The following is a 19,865-nucleotide window of genomic DNA, read 5'->3' on the forward strand; positions in this document are numbered from 1 at the left end:
AGTGATAGTCATATAGTTAGTTGTCAAGCATAACTGTGAGGTGGAAAATTTTCCCTTGCAAAATGTTTTGCAAGTAAAAATATATGGTATGTTGAGCTTTTTTTCCCGGCCCACTTTACCCCAACCCCCAAAAATAAACTCCAGTGCAGACAACTGTCCTTAGATTAGTAACTAGAGTGGAGTTGTGTGTAATGTAATCTGACTAAACCTGGTCTAGGAGGTTTGTTAGAGAACAGCTGGGGACACCCAACACCATGAGGTCCAAGCTGGTTCTAAAACAATACACAGTCTGCTGCTGGGCCACTTTTAGTCATATGCTCCACCAAACAAATAATAAAATAATAATTAAATAAAAGTGATTCATTAAATTATTACAATCAGTAAAATATAGTAGAATATACATCATTTAGTAGTCAGTGCATGAATATACATGCAAGTACACTAGAAGAATCAACATCATGTTTTCTTGTGAAGTCACCGCTCCACACTACGGTCCAGTATATGGTGGTAATGAGCCCCTCCAATGATCACAGGCCGTTCTGTTTGAAAGGTCCTTTACTCCAACGTCAGGTTTACAGGTGGAGGTGGCTGAAATGCCATTAGCATTGAGAAGGATTCAGCTGTCATTAAATAACTGGCTTAATTTGCAAGGATACAATCAAAGTCATCCTACACAGGTAACTTTAAACATTCCTGCAGTGAGAAAGAAGGAGCCAATAACAAATCATTTGGTTGGACAATCAATCAGAAAGCAACAGCATCAGAATTAAACCATTTAAACATCAGTCCAACTGTGCCATTACCAATAATACTTCCCTGGATTTTACCCGATGCCGTTGTAGATTTGACAATACTAGAAAGGAAAAGTAAAGATAAAAACATATATATGTAATTCAATAATAGTACAGGAATATATAGAACAGTTTTATAACTATGTTAAAATTTATACAGATGCATTACAAAATCAGTCAGGACAAACAGGAGTAGCCGTAACAGTTCCAGAGTTTGAACTTCATATAGGGAGGAAATTAAATCGACTATCTGTTTATACTGCAGAAATCATGGCATTGCTACTTTCAGTAGAATGAATTGAAGAGGTGAAACCATTAAGAGCAGTTATATGTTCAGATTCAAGTTCATCATTGTTCATTTTACAAAGAAACCATTCAGATGATGGGGTTAGCAGTGCTGTTTCTCTGCCCTCCTGTGCATACAGGGGTGAAAGGAAATTAAATGGCAGAAAAGAAGAGTAAAGAGTCTTCAAACCGGGGTGGGAGTGATGTAAGAATTAAAACGAGTACATCAGTGATTAAAGGTTTTATGAAAAGGAAGATCCAAGAAAAATAAAAAAAACAGTGGGAAGAAGATATATAAGGAAGACGGTTTTACAGAATACAAAGGAAGGTTGGAGAAGTTCAAAGAAAAATTGGAACAAACAGAATACAGGAAAGGATAATAACTAGACTTCGGTTCGGACATATAGGACTTAATTCAACATTACAGTTATTGGGAAAACAGGAAGATGCGATGTCTGTGGGGAAAGTGAAATAACAGAGCATGCAATGTATATCTGTAGGAAATATCAGAGAAAAAGGACAGAATTGGTGAGGAGTCTTGAACAGTATAATCTTATGAATATTTTAAGGAAATATGCTTATGATTCAAGTTATAAGAATATGTTTCGTTGTGTATCTGTTACAGGTTTAGCTCAAAAGACTTTTTTGAGCATGTTTATCCTGATCCACACTCCTTACTGGTTGGTGGCAGTAATGCACCACATCGTTGTTAGCCAATCACCATTAAATGCAAGCGAGTAAGAAGAAAGGTCCTTTAACAATACAGGAATATATTATTACTACAGTTTCATTCAGATCAACACAGATGCATCAAAAAGTTTAGTTAACAGGATAGGAGTATATTTTATTGCTCCAGACTTTCATATTACAGTAGGAAAGAGGACCAGTGATAATATATCAGTATACACAGGAGAAATGCTAGTTTGCAGTGCAATGGGTAGAGGAAATAAGACCTCTGAGAGTGATTATTATTCAGATTCATCTTCATCACTAGTCAGTTTACAGATAAATCACTCAGACAGTAGGCCAGATATTTGGATAGAAATCCAGCAAACATACAGAATTCAAATGATGGGCATTACAGTCATATTTTTGTGGGTACCAGCACATATGAGAGTTAAAGGAAATTAAATGGCAGATAAGGCTGCAAAGGAGGCTACAACAAGAAGACATTGATGTGTCAGTTAAAATTAGTAAGATGGAAATAAAGAGCATCATTAAACAGAAGATGAAGGAAAGGTGGCAAAAGCAATGGGAGGAAGAGAAAAAAGGACGGTGGTTTTCCATGATTCAGAGGAGAGTGGGAGAAATGAGATGTGCAGGGAGGAACAGAAGAGAAGAAACAATTATATTAAAACTTAGATTTGGGCACACAGGATTAAACAGTACATTATTCAAAATAGGTAAGCATAACACTGGCAGATGTGAATACTGTGAGCAACAAGAGACAGTCGAACACGTTATGGTACGCTGTAAGAAGTATAAAAGAGAAAGGAGGGAAATGGTTCAAAATCTAAAAATGGAAAGAACACACTTTGATTTAATAGAAATACTTATAAAAATATAACACAAGAGATAAGTGTTATGTAATTGTTCTTCATTATCTTCGATTAATTAATGTAATTGAGAGGATTTGAATCTTATTTTGGTTTTGTTGATTTGGTTGTGACTTGTTTTGTTTAGTATAAATAAGTACAGTAGTAGTCATTCTGATTCACACTCCATGCCAGGTGGTGGCGGTAATGCACCATTTCGTTGCGTGCCAACCGCCAAAAAATTCCACAAAGAAGAAGAAGAAGAAGAAGAAAAGGGTCCTTTAGAGCTTTGCGTAAAGTTTCAGGCCGGACGTATTTTTGGAGCTACACCGCCGACATGGACGCCGGTTCTCAGCATGTTTTACAGTATTTAACAGAAGTTGAAGAGGCAGCTGAGGATGTCCTCACTACTAAACAACAGGTACCCGAACCACAAACAAACAAACAAACAAACAAAACGCTAACTCGTTTATCACAGAGGAACACTCGCGTGTGTTCATCATTCCAGCTAAGCCAACAGCATTACGAATTGTTTTTTTTAAAAAAACTGCTAAAGCCGCTTGTGTACTCAAGTCTTCTCAAAATTATAATGCATTGTACTTCAGTATTATTATTAGTTTATTTAAAAAAAATTGTTTTTGAACTCTTAACTGTTTCTTTTGGGCTCGTGAGCGGAGTGCTGCAGGCGCTTTATGAAACGCTGACCATCCTGAACTCCTGTAGGAAAGCAGAACCGCTCCGCTTACTGTCCTGGAGCACACACGGCCCCGTTTCAGAAACAATAACCCGTCTACCCTGAGCAGAAAGCAGAGTGTTCTACGTCACGCTGTCATACTTTTAGACCAGGGCCCCGTTCTTCATACGTTGCTTAAAACATCCGAGATCAAATGACACATCCAAGATGATTTCATCCGGCTAATCATGATCCGGCTAACTGGGTTCTTCCAACACACCTGTTGTTTATGATTAGTATGGCTGGATTGAGTTATCTGAGACAACTGCGCGTTCATGCGTTTGTTTAAAAGGGGAAATGTATCGATAGTAGAAACAATGATCAGCAGCGCTGCTATTGGCTGTTCAGCATGGTCAAAGAATGTCCACAGTTTTTCTCCCAGCAGAACACGAGCTTTTAATGGAAGGTTATGATTAATTTGAGTCATTAATTAAAACGACAGGGAGCACCTCAAAATCTGTTAAAGCCAGGAGAGAGGGCTGGCAGAAAGTAGCAGACAAATTAATGCGTAAATACTGTCCATGGTAGATGTTTCTATCACTTTCTACAGTATGTATTTTTGCATTTAATAATTTCATATTTACTTTGTTCTTTTATATCAGAGCCTCCACGGGACCCACTAGAACATGGGGAAAAAAGTGAAGTAGGCTACAAGAATATTCTACAAAATGGTAGCCTTTAATTATTATACTGTATTTTAAAAAGCAACTTCTTCCTCTTTTTTAAAAGCCACTGTTAAATGATGTTTGTCTGTTTATAACAGCCACCAAGGAAAAGGCTGAAAAAAACCCTTTTTTTACTTTTGTTTCATGAGGCATGTTTCACCATTTCTTTTTCTTTCACAAAATGACACATAGCGCCATTCGTTCCCTATATAAACAGCATCTTCAACAAAAAAATAGTATTTTGACCTGAAAAAAACACAAATTAAGAGGAGAAATTGAACTCCACAACGTGAAAAAGAGAAACATTGCACTAGAGATCGAGTTGCTTCAAAAGGACGTTCAGAGTAAGTTCTAATAAACCATTTGACAGTAGTATTGCTGACTTTACATAACTATCTCTTATTGCAGGCAAAAGATGACTTGTTGTCTTTTCTTTATAAATAATTGTTTAAATAAAACGACAGCAACTAAGCATTATTTGTTTCGTCTTTTATTAAACATTAAATTATGGTGTTCCACAATTCTGTCCCGTCCTCTGCCACTAGGTGGTCCAAGTGTGCTGGCTGGACAGACTTCCTATCTCATCCGCTTATAAAGCTGCGATCTAATCCTGTTTACATGAAATAAGCCTGCTCTCGAGCAGGTTTAAGCTGGCTCACATGTTGCTATGACAACAAGTCCAGGATGAGTTTCGAAGAACCAAACGATCCAAGATCATGCCAAATCCTCAACAATCAAATCCAGCTAACTGAGTTAGCGACGTACGAAGAACGGACCCCAGGTGATATCAATCAGGTGACTAAACTCAGCGTCATATCCACCCTGAGTCCAGCACATAATTTCCTAATTATTGATAGTGTTAGTACATCCACTGACTGTAGAATTACCTGTGAAACGTTTTCACACAGCCAGAAAACTGCTTGTTGTTGCAACCAAATACTATGGGGTTCTGGGAGAGTAGGGAGTAGCAAGATGGCGGCCAGTGACTTCAGTTTTTCGGCAAAATCAGCACTCCAGTGTATTATATAGCTTAGTGTTGCAGAGAGGTGTCTGTTTTGTAGAATAAATCATCCGCGGATGAGTTATTGATCTGGAAAAGCCGAATCTGAAACCACAGAAAAGCATTTCAGATCCCAAATGTACAGCGTTCTAATTCTTCCAGTCTATTAGCAGCTTCCCTTAAGAGGTCGGACACTGAACGTCTGCCTGCTGAGTTTGACATTACTAAACAATGCTTTAGTGCGGGGAAAAGCCATGTAGATTGACCGATGCAGTAAAATGCTAACCAACCAATGGGCGGAAGTTGAGCCCTAAGACACAGCCCCTCCTCATTTGCATAATGAGGCAGAAATGCATACAGAAATGTAAAAAGGACAGGCAGAAATAAATAGCATCACAGAAATATATAGGACAGGGCAGTCAAAAGTAGCCGGTCAACGGCCTCAAATCGTTGTCTATAGCAGCTCTTGCCGCCGCCTACATTTCCCCGATTATATAATGGAGCGATATTTGTGCCTTCTGGTTGAGCGCACAGGAACCAATCCGAGCTCAACTCTGAAAAACTCTTCTCGCGCGACGCTCGTGGAGACACAGCCAAGCGAGCGCACAGCACAGCTGGTGTTGAGCATGGAATGAGCAGGTCGAGCGCGAGTGTGTTGTCTCACTGCGCGCTCGGAAGTTAGTAAATTGTCATATATTCACCTAATCTGATCCGTTTTATATGGTGCTGGTAATTCAAATTCAACTAGTTTTATGCAAATTTGTTCAAAACCTTGTTAAAACATGATGATAACATGTGAAAAAATGATTTAAGAATAAAAAAACAAAGGTTGTTTTTTAAGAATTGATCATTCACTTTTTTTGCTTTTTATTCAATTTAAAACATGCACTCTGACTCTATTCTTTAAATAATCACCTGTGTTAAAAGCTTCCAAAATACATCAGGGAGACTCTATTTTTCTAAAGGGTGCACCGGCATCAGTGCACCCTCCTACCTGATGGTGTGTGGCCTGCTACTGTAAAAAAGTTTGACTGCCCTGATAGGGTAAAAAAATACAAAAGAAGAATAAAACAGACAAAAATATTATAACATGTACATAAATACTTCAAGAAATAAGTAATTGATAAATAAAGTTGAAGATTATAACGGACAATAAATAAAAAAGGTAATTATTACAAACGCAAATAAATAAAGAAGCTAATTAAAAGAGATATATCCATCCATCCATCCATTTTCCAAACTGCTTTATCCCTCATGGGGTCGCGGGGTGCTGGTGCCTATCTCCAGCGTTCACTGGGTGAGAGGCGGGGTTCACCTGGACAGGTAACCAGTCTGTCGCAGGGAAACACAGAGAGACAAACAACCATTCACACAGCCCCTTTTTATTTATTTCTGTATTTATTTTTAAATATGGTAGAGCTGGTCCTCCATACACCTCTACCATATGTAAAAATAAATACAGAAATACATTTTCTCTACTCCAGGCCCTTCTTTCTCCTTTTCTTTCCAACATCTTTGCTACTTTAACTCGCTCGAGTTTCTTTCTTGCTTTTAACTGTAATTATTAGGGGCCAATTGGATCTTGTATAATATCAGATTGACTCAGCCTGATGTTGTACTGCGTCACCAGTGTCGGCGAGGGCGGCTGCATTTTATCTTTGGGTAGAAAGGAGGAGAAAAAACATTTGACCACCGACCGGTTTGGCCAGAAACAGACGGGCTGGTCAGAATCCTCCCGCCTTGTCCCTGACTGGCTTTTTGTTCCTCAGGCTCCAGAACTGCCTGAGATCTGGAACCTTCACATGATCCACATTCTGGTTTGCAGTGTTGTGGAGAAAGCCATGCTGCAGTAAGAAAGGAGGAAAAACACTTGAGAGCTCTGCAGAGTCTACTGGGAGAGTGAACACAGCTCGGGATATTCTTTACCTGGGATTAGTCTGCTCACCTCAGCCTTGGTGTCCCGTTATGGGACTCTTAAACACCCCAAAGTCAAACAAAAAGAAGCTTCACAATTGCTGCTGCAGTTCAGGTAGAAGATTAACAAACATCAACTAAAACGCTCTGACCTTTTTCCCAGACTGAAGCATCCAGCTTGTGCGAGACAGTTTATCTTTCTGGTTTAAATGTGTGGGGGCATCTAGTTCCTTTTTCCACACCCGACCAACGGCTTGGTTATGAGATGCTGGAGCATCGCTGGCTGAACTAAGGCTGTCTGTTGGTGTTTCAGATTGTAGACCTGGACATGAAGAGGAACAGAAACAGGGAGGCGCTGAGCGCTCTGAAACAGGAGATGTCCGATTCAGGTGAGTGATCTCCAGCATTATGACTGACAGCGTTTTCCTGACTGTCATGGCTCAGTGTACTATCTACACTAAGTTATAAATCTATGGTTTGAAAGTGCCACTGGTCTTAAAAGTGATGTTCTTGTCTTTGGCTGTTGGCAGAAAAAGTCAAGGTTTGCTTTGGAAACATGTTCATCAAATTCCCCACATCCAAAACCAGAGAGATGATTCAGAAAGGTGATCAGTTTCACATAACAACCTTCTAAATTATGCAAAGTATCAAATTCACGATAAAATCTAAATACATTTTTCTTCTCTGTAGATCTGGAGCAGCTTGATAAGGAGATCAGTGACCTTCGTAGAGGGCTGAAAGCAAAAGTCAACCGTCTCAATGAGATGCAAGGTATGAAAAGACCAGTTTGTATATGTAGTTTAGCTGTGTGCTCTGTCCCCTCACATTCTCTGTATTATATGGTATAGCGGGGAGATGATGGCTACGTCTGGGGTAAAGATGGATAGAAAGCGTTAAGCAGCGTAGTCTTCCATTAAAACATCAGAATCAGTTTTAATCTCTGAGGTTGAGCACACTAACAAGGAATTTGACTTTGGTTCCACTTTGCTCTTACTGAAGACATTTAAAGTATAAACATGTGGAAAGGGAACTAAAAATATGTGTATAGATAGTTTTTACAAAAGAGGAAGACTCTGTTGTGTTAATCCAAAGATAACTCCACTTTAAGATGAGTCCAGGAAAACTTTTATTTTCTTTTTACTCCAACATACGTACAGGCAACGCCGCCATGTAAACACCCACAACGAACAAGGAAGCCGTAGGCTATCCTCCAGAGCCCCCTAGTGGCCTGGCATGATATGTGAACATAAACAAAAGACTAACAGGTTGGGTTGGTACAAACAAACAAGCGTGATTTGGATCTTAGCGCTCTGATTGTTCGGTGTTCATCACATTGACGGCCTGAGAGAAGGCTGGCTTTGTAAACCGTGCTCTGTGGCGCCACCTGAAGTTAAGAGTCCAAACAGTTTGTATCAGGGTTTCCTCTAGGATTTTTGTTTTTTAAAACCGTGTTTGGTGACGTCATCATCTAATTTGCATATTTGTTCTTACATTTGTGACCCAGGCTGTAGAAGAGCCAAGCAAAAAAAGTTATTAAAAATAGTGATCAGGTGTGTTTAGAACTTAAAGGGTAACTCACCCCCAAATCAACTTTTTTTCCCAATACACTGTTAACATGGTTGTCTTATAGAGCTTTCTGTGGCTGTTGCGTAATTCAGAGACTGTGATGTCAGTAGTTCTGCCGATGTGGGATATAAAAGCAGCTTCCATCCATGTTCTAACACGTCTATCCCTATCGGGGTCATGAGGGGTGCTGGTGCCTATCTCCAGCTGTCACTGGGCGAGAGGCAGGGTACAACCTGGACAGGTCGTCAGTCTATCGCAGAGCAACACAGAGATAAACAGGACAAACAACCATTCACACACACACGCACACCTAAGGACAATTTAGAGAAACCTATAAAAGCAGCTTAAAAAAACCCCACACAGCTCCCTCTGTCCTGTGCCTCCACAGCGAGCATTGTTGCACTTTTCAAACCCTCTAGCGACTTTTTTTCTTGAAATAACCGACTAGAAACAAATCCACCGACTTTTTATGTGTTATTGGTGAATTTATGTGAAAGCAATCAATTGTTCTGCCATCGGTGTCTTGAGAAGGGGCATCTGTGAGACCGAGGTGAAGTTGGTTTTAGGTTGGATATTGGACATTCGTGCTCCGCTGCTTCAACAGCAGCAGATCAGCCTCCCTTTATCAGCTCAAACAGGAGGCAGACGTCGCTGAAGCCGCGGAGCGCGGATGTCCGCTGTCCAACCTAGAACTGACTTCACTGCGGTTGCTGTGAACTCGTGATCGTCGTGAAAGAGACGATCAACCACGCTTTGTGTCCGCATTACAAATGAATCATGATGCACAAAGCTGCTGGTGATCCCACCTGAATTACGAAGTGGGAAATCTAATATATAACTAGACCGATCCTGTCCTCCGCTGCTTTGGCGGCATTGCTTAGTCAGCGCCTTGAGCCAGCAGGTCAGACTGAAAATGCTCAGCCCCACTGGGCCTCCACAAAGCCTCGCTCATTCCCGGTGACAGCACACTCCACAGACCCACTGTTAAGTGTGCTGGAGGATCTGTAATAGTGTGGGCCTGTCTCTTTCAAGCACCTTGGAATCATGGACGCTTTCTAAGAACCAGAACACTCCGGGTTGGGGAGGATGTCCTGTCCCAAGTGGAGGAGTTTAAGTATCTCAGGGTCTTGTTCATGAATGAGGGAAAGATGGAACGTGAGTTCCACAGGCGGATTGGTCCTGCGTCTTCATTGAAGCGGACGCTGTAGCGATCAATTGTAATGAATTAAAAGCTGAGTCAAAGGGAGATTTATGTCATGACCGAAGAACGAGATCCCGGATAAAAGCGGCCGAAATGAGTCGTTGTGCAATTATACACTGTTAAAGTTATTTAATGTTTATTAAATAGCCCTCTGTCTGTTAAGTATTGTCTGGTGATGATCAGCTCTTAAGCTGATATCAAGACAATCGTTGAAAGGGATGAATTCGAGCACTAGCGATCTTTTAACAGCAAAACCTGCACACACATAGAATAAAGGAGTGATAACTTCTTTTCAAGTCCAAGAATTTAATAACAGAAATAAAATGAACATCCATCACTATGTAATGCTGTTTATCTGAATTAACACAATATTTTGATTAACAAATCCTCTCTACTAGGCTAGTGAAACTTAACTAAACTACTAAGCTAAATGAAGATAAAAAGAAGCTAAGCTAAGGAACTATTTACATGCAAAAACAAACAAAAGACAAAACAAAAGTGGTTTGTCATAATCAGAATAATTCAGTGAATCCTTGTTCACTGCAGATCTGATTTAAAAAAATAAAACATAAATAAAAAATAAAAACATGGAATGGAGTTAAAAACATTTGGCATATGTTTCAATCCATTCACAATGCAAAGCCCAAATTAAAAAAAAACATTATTTGATGTAATAATAATTTATTACTTAAAGAATGTGAATTGTGATTAAATTAGCTTAATTCAGAACAACATTTGACATGTTTCTACCCATTCACAATGCAAAGCACAAGTTAACCAGAACATTATTTTTGAGTGAATAACATTCTGAGGACCGGTTTGTCCTGTAAAATAATTTCATTCAGAATCGCTGCCTTTGTTTATAGGATTCTACCTCCAGGCGCTAGGGGTCGCTGTAGCGATCGGTTGCTAACCTGGTTAAAGTCTAAAGTTATCAAAGTTGCCTTTAAAACCTACATTAATATTCAATATTAATGCGGGAATAAGGCTCATAACACCATCGAAGGATGGCCGAGCAGAACGGTTAAGCTTTACGCTTTAAACACAAGCTCCTTTTGAAATGTCTGGAACCAGATGTTAGCAGGAGCTAATAGCATTTTGGCTAGTGGGCATTCGGCGCTAACGAATAAGGTTTTAGCTTTATTTTTAGTCATAATGAGATAACGTAAACATTATTGTTCCATCAATGTATGAAACCCTTGTGGAGAGAACCTTGTTATTATAACCATAAAAACACACTCAAATGACGTTAGCAATGCCATAAACGGAAGGCTAGCGTGAGCTACCTCCGTTAGCCCTTTGTTCTAAAGCAACCATATGTCCAACCGAGTTACCAAACATTTCCAGACAAACCATTTAAGTTCACCCTCAGCTCTTTCTGCCCAAACCTGTCGTTTGCCTTGTGTGAGTTTTGTCCAGTTTGGCCATTCCAAGGAAGGAGCGTTGAAAGCAGGGAGGTTGTTGGTTGTTCAGCAGCGGCAAGGCTTTTAGCTCTGCAGCACCATGTGGTCGGGGTCAGAGGCCTGGTCTCTGCCACATTCTCTGACCCAGTTGCAGTCACTATTTGAGCAGAGGTTTTCCTCAGCATGCAGCTTTCAGCTCCATCTGGGGTTCGCTTCCTGGTAACGGCTGAGGAGAAATACACAGAGCTGTTTTGGCAGGCAGGATCTTTTCTCCTGCTACCGGTGATGAGGTTAAAACAGCAGATTTAGCTCTGTATTTGTGTGTTGTTTATCTGGATTCAGTCAAGTCCTCCGCTCCCTCTTGGTCATTTTATTGAAGCAGCAGATGAGTTCTGCAGAACGGTTGGTCTGTGGGCTTCCGGCCTTGACTTACATGGCTGCTGAGGAAGGACACCCCCCCTTTCCTTGGGAGCCCCAGGAGAAGGTGGTCTGAGCGGCTGGTCAGGAGTGTGGGAGCTACAGAAGAGAAGGTCTTTGTCTGTAGGGAAAACTATATAGCAAGAAGGAACCCCTGCTGGGTAAGAAGGGCCATCCCAGCTGACATCCTGCTGAGCAAGAGAGAGAGAGCTGTCCTTGCTGTCTCTCTCTCACTCGTGGCTGTGTGATCAGAATTACAATCTGATTCAGTCAAACCATTTTGATAATCATGGCGGTAATATCACAACAGAGTTTTCTCCGTAGTGTGTCTGGGCTCTCCCTTAGAGATAGGGTGAGGAGCTCAGTCATCCGGGGAGGACTCAGAGTAGAGCCACTGCTCCTTCACGTCGAGAGGAGCCAGTTGAGGTGGCTCGGGCATCTGGTCAGGATGCCTCCTGGACGCCTCCCTGGAGAGGTGTTCTGGGCACGTCCCACATGGAGGAGACCCAGGGGAAGACCCAGGACACGCTGGAGGGACTATGTCTCCCGGCTGGCCTGGGAACGCCTTGGGATTCCCCCGGAGGAGCTGGCCCAGGTGGCTGGGGAGAGGGACGTCTGGGCCTCGCTACTGAAGCTGCTACCCCTCGAGACCTGACCCTGGATAAGCTAAAGAAGATTGATGGATGGCTCGATGGATGGATAGTCTCTGCCAGTAAAGTCCTTCACGGGTCCTTCCCGTAGGATAATAAATCAACACAAAATTAGCTTACTGTCCTGGTTCTCCCACTCCTTAGACCCGAGGCCTGTGGAAAACCTGTGGAGCGACCTGATGGAGGTTATTATCAACAGGAGGAGTATTAATAATTGTTCCTCTTGTTTCTTAACATGATTTTCCCTCACCTAATCAAATTCCATATTTGGATTTGGATTTGATCTTGTCTTTAGGGGGACATTTTTTTCCCACTGCAATTAAAGATGATTGTATTTCAGGATTTGTTTGCATTGTTTCAAATCCACACAGTTTTGTGATGCTCAGGAAGCAGAAATTATTTAAAGCATCATGACTCAGCTAAACCCTCCCAGTGAAGCTTATTCATTTTACCAGGCTTTCCCAGGATGTAGGGTGCATCGTTCTCTGGGACTCAAGGTTAGCCACGGTGGCTAATCGTCTGCAAATTCAATTAGCTACAACATATCACAGCGAGGCTAAAAGAGTAACTTCCATGGTTTAAACTATGCGATTTATTACAAGCTTAGACAAGAACTACAAGAAGAATGATGCAGACTAAAAAGCAGTGGTGAAGTGCTGCTTATAAAAAAAATTATTAACCTAAATGAGTATGTCCCTGTGCGTAGCTACTGGTGACCAGATCCTGCTGCTCACTGACCAGCAGTGGTCTGTAGAAGCCAGACTTTGTTACACTGACCCCCGATTCCCTGACGTCCCTAAGCAAAACAAACCTCACAATCTGCACTTGTTATTGCTCATATCTGACTGTTTAAAACCCAAATTGTATATTTTCTAAAAACAAAGTGACTTACAAAAGTGTAGAAATGAATAAAACATAAATAAACATAACAAAACATAATTTAAGTAAACATAACTTTGCTCGAAAGATATATAGTGGACGATCTTTCAGTTTCGTGTTCGGGGGGATCTCATCTATTGGTCGTCCACACACCGATCATTGTGACACTTTCACATAACAACAATGTTCCTTGCTAGTTTCCCCTTGAGGCACACATCAAGTGTTTATGTATGCAGTGAGCTTCAGTTTCAGTCTTTGAAAATGGCTGAGAGAAAGTTTATGAGGAGAAGAGGAAGGTCTCAGAAGAAATAAATGAGACAAGCGTGGATTTGGCATGATTGTTTTCATAATAAAATTAATCTCAATCAGCATATTGTAGAAGTTGTATTTGCTTTTTAGAAACCTAGGACCAAACCTGGAACAAGTCATATTGGTCACTATTTGTACTCATGTTGTCATATCACATTTTAATTATTTGTTTCTCCTTCCATAAACAGAAATATTCCACATTTAGTTATACGTTTAATTCAGCTCCTAACTGGATTCTTTATGCTTCCTGCGCCTGAAGGAAAAAATATGCAACAATTTGGTTTGTGACTATTTTAGCTTTGTTTTATGGAAACTAAGAGCAGACAAGTAAACTATAACTAATTAATTTGTGCTAAAACTAATGAGGCATTGACGTTTTCTCCAGTTGCCTACTGAATATTTCTTGCACAGTTACAGGTTATATCACAAGCAATCAATCACCACCATGGCAAATTGCAGCCAAACTCAGCTTGTCACATTATCTTTATTTGCCATGTGCAGAGCACCTGAATTGTCCCTTAGAGTGGTGCAACATTCGTCGCTAACCCACTGAAATGACTTTGGCTTTTCAATGCGGGATAGAGGAATCTGTCACCTTACAATGGAGATTCAAAAGTTTCTGGCACAACTTCTACAACCTCCAAAGTGCATGAAGAGGGTCAACGAACCAGTAAGATGAAAACTTGAGCAACACTTGAAGTATAAGGAGCAAACTTTATCAGCAGACCAACGTGTTTCAGCTTGTGGCCTTCTTCAGAGTCCTTACAAATCACTACACCAGTTATATTTAAATAAAAAGTACAATCCAGAAAATAAAATTGCAATACCATTAAAAGTTTACTTCTACATATGAATACTCTAGTACCAAATTAAGAAAATGGAAAAACAAATAAATATAGACATCACACTGCGCCAAAAAGAAGGCATGTTAAAGAAATCTTTTTAAAACATTGGCACATTCTTCAGAGTGATCCAAGAAAGCCACAAGCTGAAACGTGTTGGTCTGCTAATAAAGTTTGCTCCAAATACATCAAGTGTTGCTGAAGTTGTCATCTTGCCTTACAACAGAGAGCAGGAGGTTGGACCAGTCTGCGTTATTGGATGGCTGTAAACTTGGAGGAATACTAATAATGTTTATGCCTGAGTATGCGGCTCCCTAGTATACCAAACCAAAGAAAAGCCAACAGAAATGTCGGCGTGTGCAAAGGAATTACATCTGACAGCATTTGCCTAATTTTCAGCAGTTTTATATGTCTGAAGTTCCCTAGTAGGTGACCATGATGTGTTTTCTTCTTTTGTGCTTCCAGGAAAGCCTGAGCTCACAGGGTACAATCTCTCTCCACTGTCCGCTGATGAAATTAGAGCAATCAACAGCCTGCTAACGAGATGACCTGCAGACCACTCCACACATCTGGACACATTCAAAGACAGTTTGATCGATACTTCGAAAACATCACAGTCCATCCTAGTCAAGAGCACAGCAGTTCCAATGAATTTTAGAAGTATGTGAGACAGCTTTACCTGAAGTCGGATTGATTTCTGGTGGGTGTGTCCACTGGGATAAATGGCAACAGGTTTTAGGCTTCTTCATCAGCCAGAAGCTCGGCGTGGCTCAGTGCTCCTGATGCGCTGGAAGGAAATGCTCATTTCTGTGGCTGCTGGCAACAGACGGCCCACCCATCATTAAATCATCCCATGGTTTTAGCACCAGCCTGGACAGGACCTGTTTTTAGTGGCTTAGCAGATTCGGCACTGAATTTAACACTTGTGTAAAATAAACTGTATATTGTTTTGTTAAATGGGCAAACGCTCCTTTTATTTACCACATTATGATTAAATACAAAACTAATTCAAACATTTCTTGTCATGCGTCTTTAAAACACGTATTTCCTTCTAAAATGTTTGACCTTGAAAAAACCAGCTAAACCTTATTGAGTTTGGTGATAAAACACTACTTTTATAGCAGAACATGTGGTGATTCCCAGAAAACCATGATAAGTTGAATGGTGACGCATCTCTCAGGTCCTGTGTTAGGCCTTTGGTGGATTATTTTTACAACAATTTTGAAGAACAATTTCCAAAGGTTTATCTGCTGGAAGTAGCTTCTCAAGCCTTTTCCTTTTTTCCTGATGGTTTTCTAATTAAAAACAAAAAACTGCACATCATGCTGTGTTTTGATAGAACCAGCTTGTCTGTGCAGAGGGGCATTCATTTTTTTCTCTCCTCCTTTGTTTCAGCCCTGAGATTATAGACCTGTAATGGCTGAATGAGTCAGAGGTCAGGGTTAGGTAGCTGGAAGTGAAACAAAAGACTTCACCTCCCTTAGGGAGTAGATGTGCTGACAATGACACGATCCCAGTGGTGTGACTTTATGAAACTCTTCTTTGAGCTAAAATATTCTTGGCAGCAGTTTCCTGCATGTGTCCATTTTGATGCAAAAAATGATTGTTGTGTAACCAAAATGCTAAGAGGACTGATTCCAAGTGTCTGCTCATGGGTTTAATAGTGATTTGCTCTGTAACCCTGCTTCATCTGGGCTCTTATTACCACTGTTCTGAAGTAAAGTTAGTTGATCTCTTTGTGACACGGTGAACATAAATGGGGTTTAACTATACACTTTTGAGCCATTAGGTCACTGCAATAAATTCATACACTTCTGATAATACTGCACAAAAAATCTGTCAATGTAAAAGCTGAAGCTGCATAATTTGCAAAAGCAGATATTTGTCCTCTTTAGTCATGATTGGGAGGGTGGAGATAAATCTGTTGATACTGCTGTTAAAGAAGTGTAAAAAGATGAAAATAAATGAGTTTACTACTGCAGCACCATAATGTCACACTGAGAAATTTGGAAATATCCAACCTTTCAGTTGAGTGCATCTGTTCAGCCTGGGGAGGAGGAGGAGGGGTGGGGGGTTCTATGTTAAGAAATGGTTAGACCAGAAGGTGGCAGCACAGTGCAGATTAACAGGTCTGCCTCTTGTAGATGTAAAAATGTTTCAAACAGGTTACAGTTGACGTTTAAAAGCTTAATCCATCATATCTTTTGTTCACTTCCTAACTTTGCATTATAAAGGATGTAAATGTGAAACACTGGATTGTTTTTCTTTCACTGGGACATACCGTACAAGCTCCTCCGGTCAGAATGATAAATACATGGTGTGTTATTGTCCTTAGGGGGAGGCAGCAAAGAAATGGAAGTATTTCAGCATCTGACACAAACACCCTGAGGCAATGAGACGAGGGTAGGGCTGATGACACAGGTGTGTGTGTGTGTGTGTGTGTGTGTGTGTGTGAGAGAGGGAGAGGAAGCGCTGGTGTTTTCAGCTTTTGCTCCTGACACGCTTTGGTTGCGTGCCACAGTTCTCAGAGCTGAAACCAGGCCGTTATGATGAGTTCATGAGTCAAACGATGGGAACCTGCTAATTGTCTCAAAAGTCAGATGAGTACCACACAGACAGTCAATGTGTTCTGTTTTTTTTTACTGATGACTTGCTCTACAAGTATCTTGTTTACCTCTGATAAACTAGAAGGTCTAAACAGTCACCACCCCTCGTAAAGTGTAAATGAATCCATATAGCAGTTTGAAGAGGCAGAGTAAAGCTGTATCAAAGGCCAAGTCAGGCTCAGGCACCCTCACATGCTTCAGAAAGCTGTGACGTTGCCACAACTCTTGGATTAACAAGCTGCAGAACACATCCAGCAGCTGTCAGCCTCTAGAAGGCTTCAATTAATCTGCCATTTAGTTCAGGATGATGAACTCTTCACTGCCCCTACAGAGCCTTGCATGTGGCAACCGTTCCTTCCTGCTGTGAGACGAAATTGTTTAATGACTTTCAAGAGATCAGATCTCATTTCATTGTCTGTCCTGTGTCATCTGAGAGCAGAATTTAGGGAGTGATTTATGTAAGATGACTGTGTGGTAACCCCACAATGCACGTTGTTGCAGAGATAAGGAGTCAAACAGATGGAGGGATTTTTTTTAGAGTGGGATGAATGATTATTTTCACAGACAGGGCTGGGATCGATGTGTTGGGTTGAGCAGAATGGGTGACAGACCTTAGATGACTGTATGCTACTGCACAACATTCCTTAATTTCCCCTGTGGCCTTCACAGCACAAAGCGCTGGAACAACTAAAACTTTCACAATTTGACACTGTATGTAGGGATACGTAGTTTTAGAGACAAAAAAATGCCCTTAGAATAGGACAGAACACATTAGTGGAACATCTGTGTCAGTTCTTCTAGTTGGTATAACAAATTCAAAGGTTTACAGGTTCATTTTCAGATGCCATCAGACTACATTTTCTTGCAGTTCTCAGATATAGAGGGGGGGGGGAGGCGAGTGCAGAAACAAGGACAGGAGAGTCCGGATTGTGTAGAATAGGACATGATGTGATACAGCTGCATCATCTGTGACTTCTTAGATATTGATCCTGTATGTCTTATAAATGGGGTACTAAGACTAACTTCCTGCTCACAGGGAACAGAAGATGGTTAGCATTAATCTGATGAAAGACATAGCTCTATTCCAACATATGCAATGGAACAAGGGTGGGCCATTTCTGTTCAATGTGTTTGTTATTTTTGGTATTTGTAGAGTGGACAGTTTGGAGCATGTGAGGTATGCAGTAGCCATAGCAATGATGTTTGGACTGAATATGTTACACACAGGTCATTATGTGCCAATGGGTATAAACACAAAATCTTGCCTTATGGCTGTCACTAATTCTAGTAATTTTTTTGTGTTGAATGTTACCCTCATAAATGTCACAATAGTCCATTATCACAGAGTCATATCCAATTAATTGGAAACTGCATTCAGATCAGCCTTGTTTTGTCAGATTAAAAGTACCTTTTGAAACATTGAAGAGGAGCAATAAGAGAAATCTCATTATTTTAGAAAGAAAGAACTAAAAAATTGTTTTTGAAGAACTAAAGGTATCTTTTTAGATAGACTAGGTTAAACCCTCACCCTTTCGTTCACCGGGGTAAATCCCAACATATGGGCACCGAGATGAGGGGCAACAAGTATGCCCACTCCTGCTCAGCACCTCTCACCAGGGGCAACTCCAGAGTGGAAGAATGTCCAATCACTCTCAAGGAGACTGATTCCAGAGCCAGAGCCATGCGTCAAGGTGAGCCAGACTATTGCTACCCGGAACCTCTCAACCTCACGCACTAGCTCAGGCTCCTTCCCCACCAGAGAGGTGACATTCCACGTCCCAAAAGCCAGCTTCTGCAGCCGAGGATCGGAACGCCAAGGTACCCACCCTAGGCTGCCACCTATCACACAATGCACCCGACCCCTTTGGCCCCTCCAACAGGTGGTGAGCCCATTGGAAGGGGGACACATGTCACCTCTTCGGGCTGAGCCCAGCCGGGCTCCAAAGGTAAAACCCGGGCTACCAGGCGCTCGCCAATGTGCCCTGCCTCCAGGCCTGGCTTCAGAGTGGGGCCCCAGTTACCCGCATCCAGGTGAGGGAACACTACGTCCATTTTTTCACTCATCATAAGGGGTCTTTGGGCTGCTCTTTGTCTGGTCCCTCACCTAGAACTTGTCTGCCTTGGGCGACCCTACTAGGGGCTTAAAGCCCCTGACAGCATAGCTCCTAGGGTCATTGGGGCACTCACACCCCTCCACCACGATAAGGTGGCAGCCCAGGGACGGGCTATATAAATATAATTGAATTTAATTTAAGTGAACTGTGAAAATGCCAAATGCCACACCAACGTCATCACTGGCATATGCAGTCATGTAGTCTCACCAGGTAATGCGTAGATATCTTTATATTCTTTTTGGATCATATTTTTCAAACCGTTCAGTTTTCTCTGTCATCTATTACGTTTTTTAACAAATATGTCACAGTGTTTGCGGTGGAACTGCTAAACAAGGCCATAGACTTATAGCTTGCCAATTTCACAAATCTGTCATTATTATTTTTCACAGCAATTTTGTAGTCCAAGCTCAAGGATGTTGAAGCTACAAGTGGATAGGTGAAACTGTTCACAATTCATTACACCGTCCTTCAGTAGACTAAATAGCTACAAGCGGTTGAGTGGAACATTCTCTGACTTGGATTGGTGTGGGGTTTGAAGTGCCTACCTTAGATTTAATGAGACGGCACCAAAACCAGTTGCTCTCAGACGCACCTCAGAACGGGTAGAAAGGGGAAATGTGGGGGTAAATTAAAGAGGAATTCAGACCAAAGCATTGCAGGTCCACTTTATATAGACCACAACTGCATGATTTAAAATGTGAAAAGGAAGAACTGAAATGTCTGCTTTAACCGAGAAGCTGTGTCACAGCGTGAACTGATCATACTCTCATTTGTGCAGTACGTGGATTGTACTGGAAGAGGTACTGTGTCACTCTGCAATGAAATGTGTGATTCAGTGAAAGGATCTGCTATTTTAATGCATTGATGCTAGAGATTGAAATTGGACTGCCGATCCCATCACCATATCACACTTTCTGTCTTAGCAAACAGACGTACAGTTTTCAAAATTAAACCA

At 41.2% G+C, this 19,865-nt stretch overlaps 1 protein-coding gene across 1 annotated transcript; it reads left to right on the forward strand.

Moving 5' to 3' along the window:
- The first annotated feature begins 2,866 nt into the window (after nucleotides 1–2,866).
- On the forward strand, nucleotides 2,867–16,177 carry pdrg1 (p53 and DNA-damage regulated 1). The gene is made up of 5 exons (XM_012873391.3): nucleotides 2,867–3,032; nucleotides 7,237–7,312; nucleotides 7,454–7,528; nucleotides 7,614–7,694; nucleotides 14,656–16,177. Exons 1-5 carry the CDS (start codon nucleotides 2,949–2,951, stop codon nucleotides 14,736–14,738), a joined length of 399 nt encoding a protein of 132 aa, XP_012728845.2. The 5' UTR covers nucleotides 2,867–2,948; the 3' UTR covers nucleotides 14,739–16,177.
- Nucleotides 16,178–19,865: the final 3,688 nt, after the last annotated feature.

The sequence above is a fragment of the Fundulus heteroclitus genome, chromosome 20, assembly GCF_011125445.2.
Source record: "Fundulus heteroclitus isolate FHET01 chromosome 20, MU-UCD_Fhet_4.1, whole genome shotgun sequence".
In the NCBI taxonomy this organism is placed as follows: Eukaryota; Metazoa; Chordata; class Actinopteri; order Cyprinodontiformes; family Fundulidae; genus Fundulus; species Fundulus heteroclitus.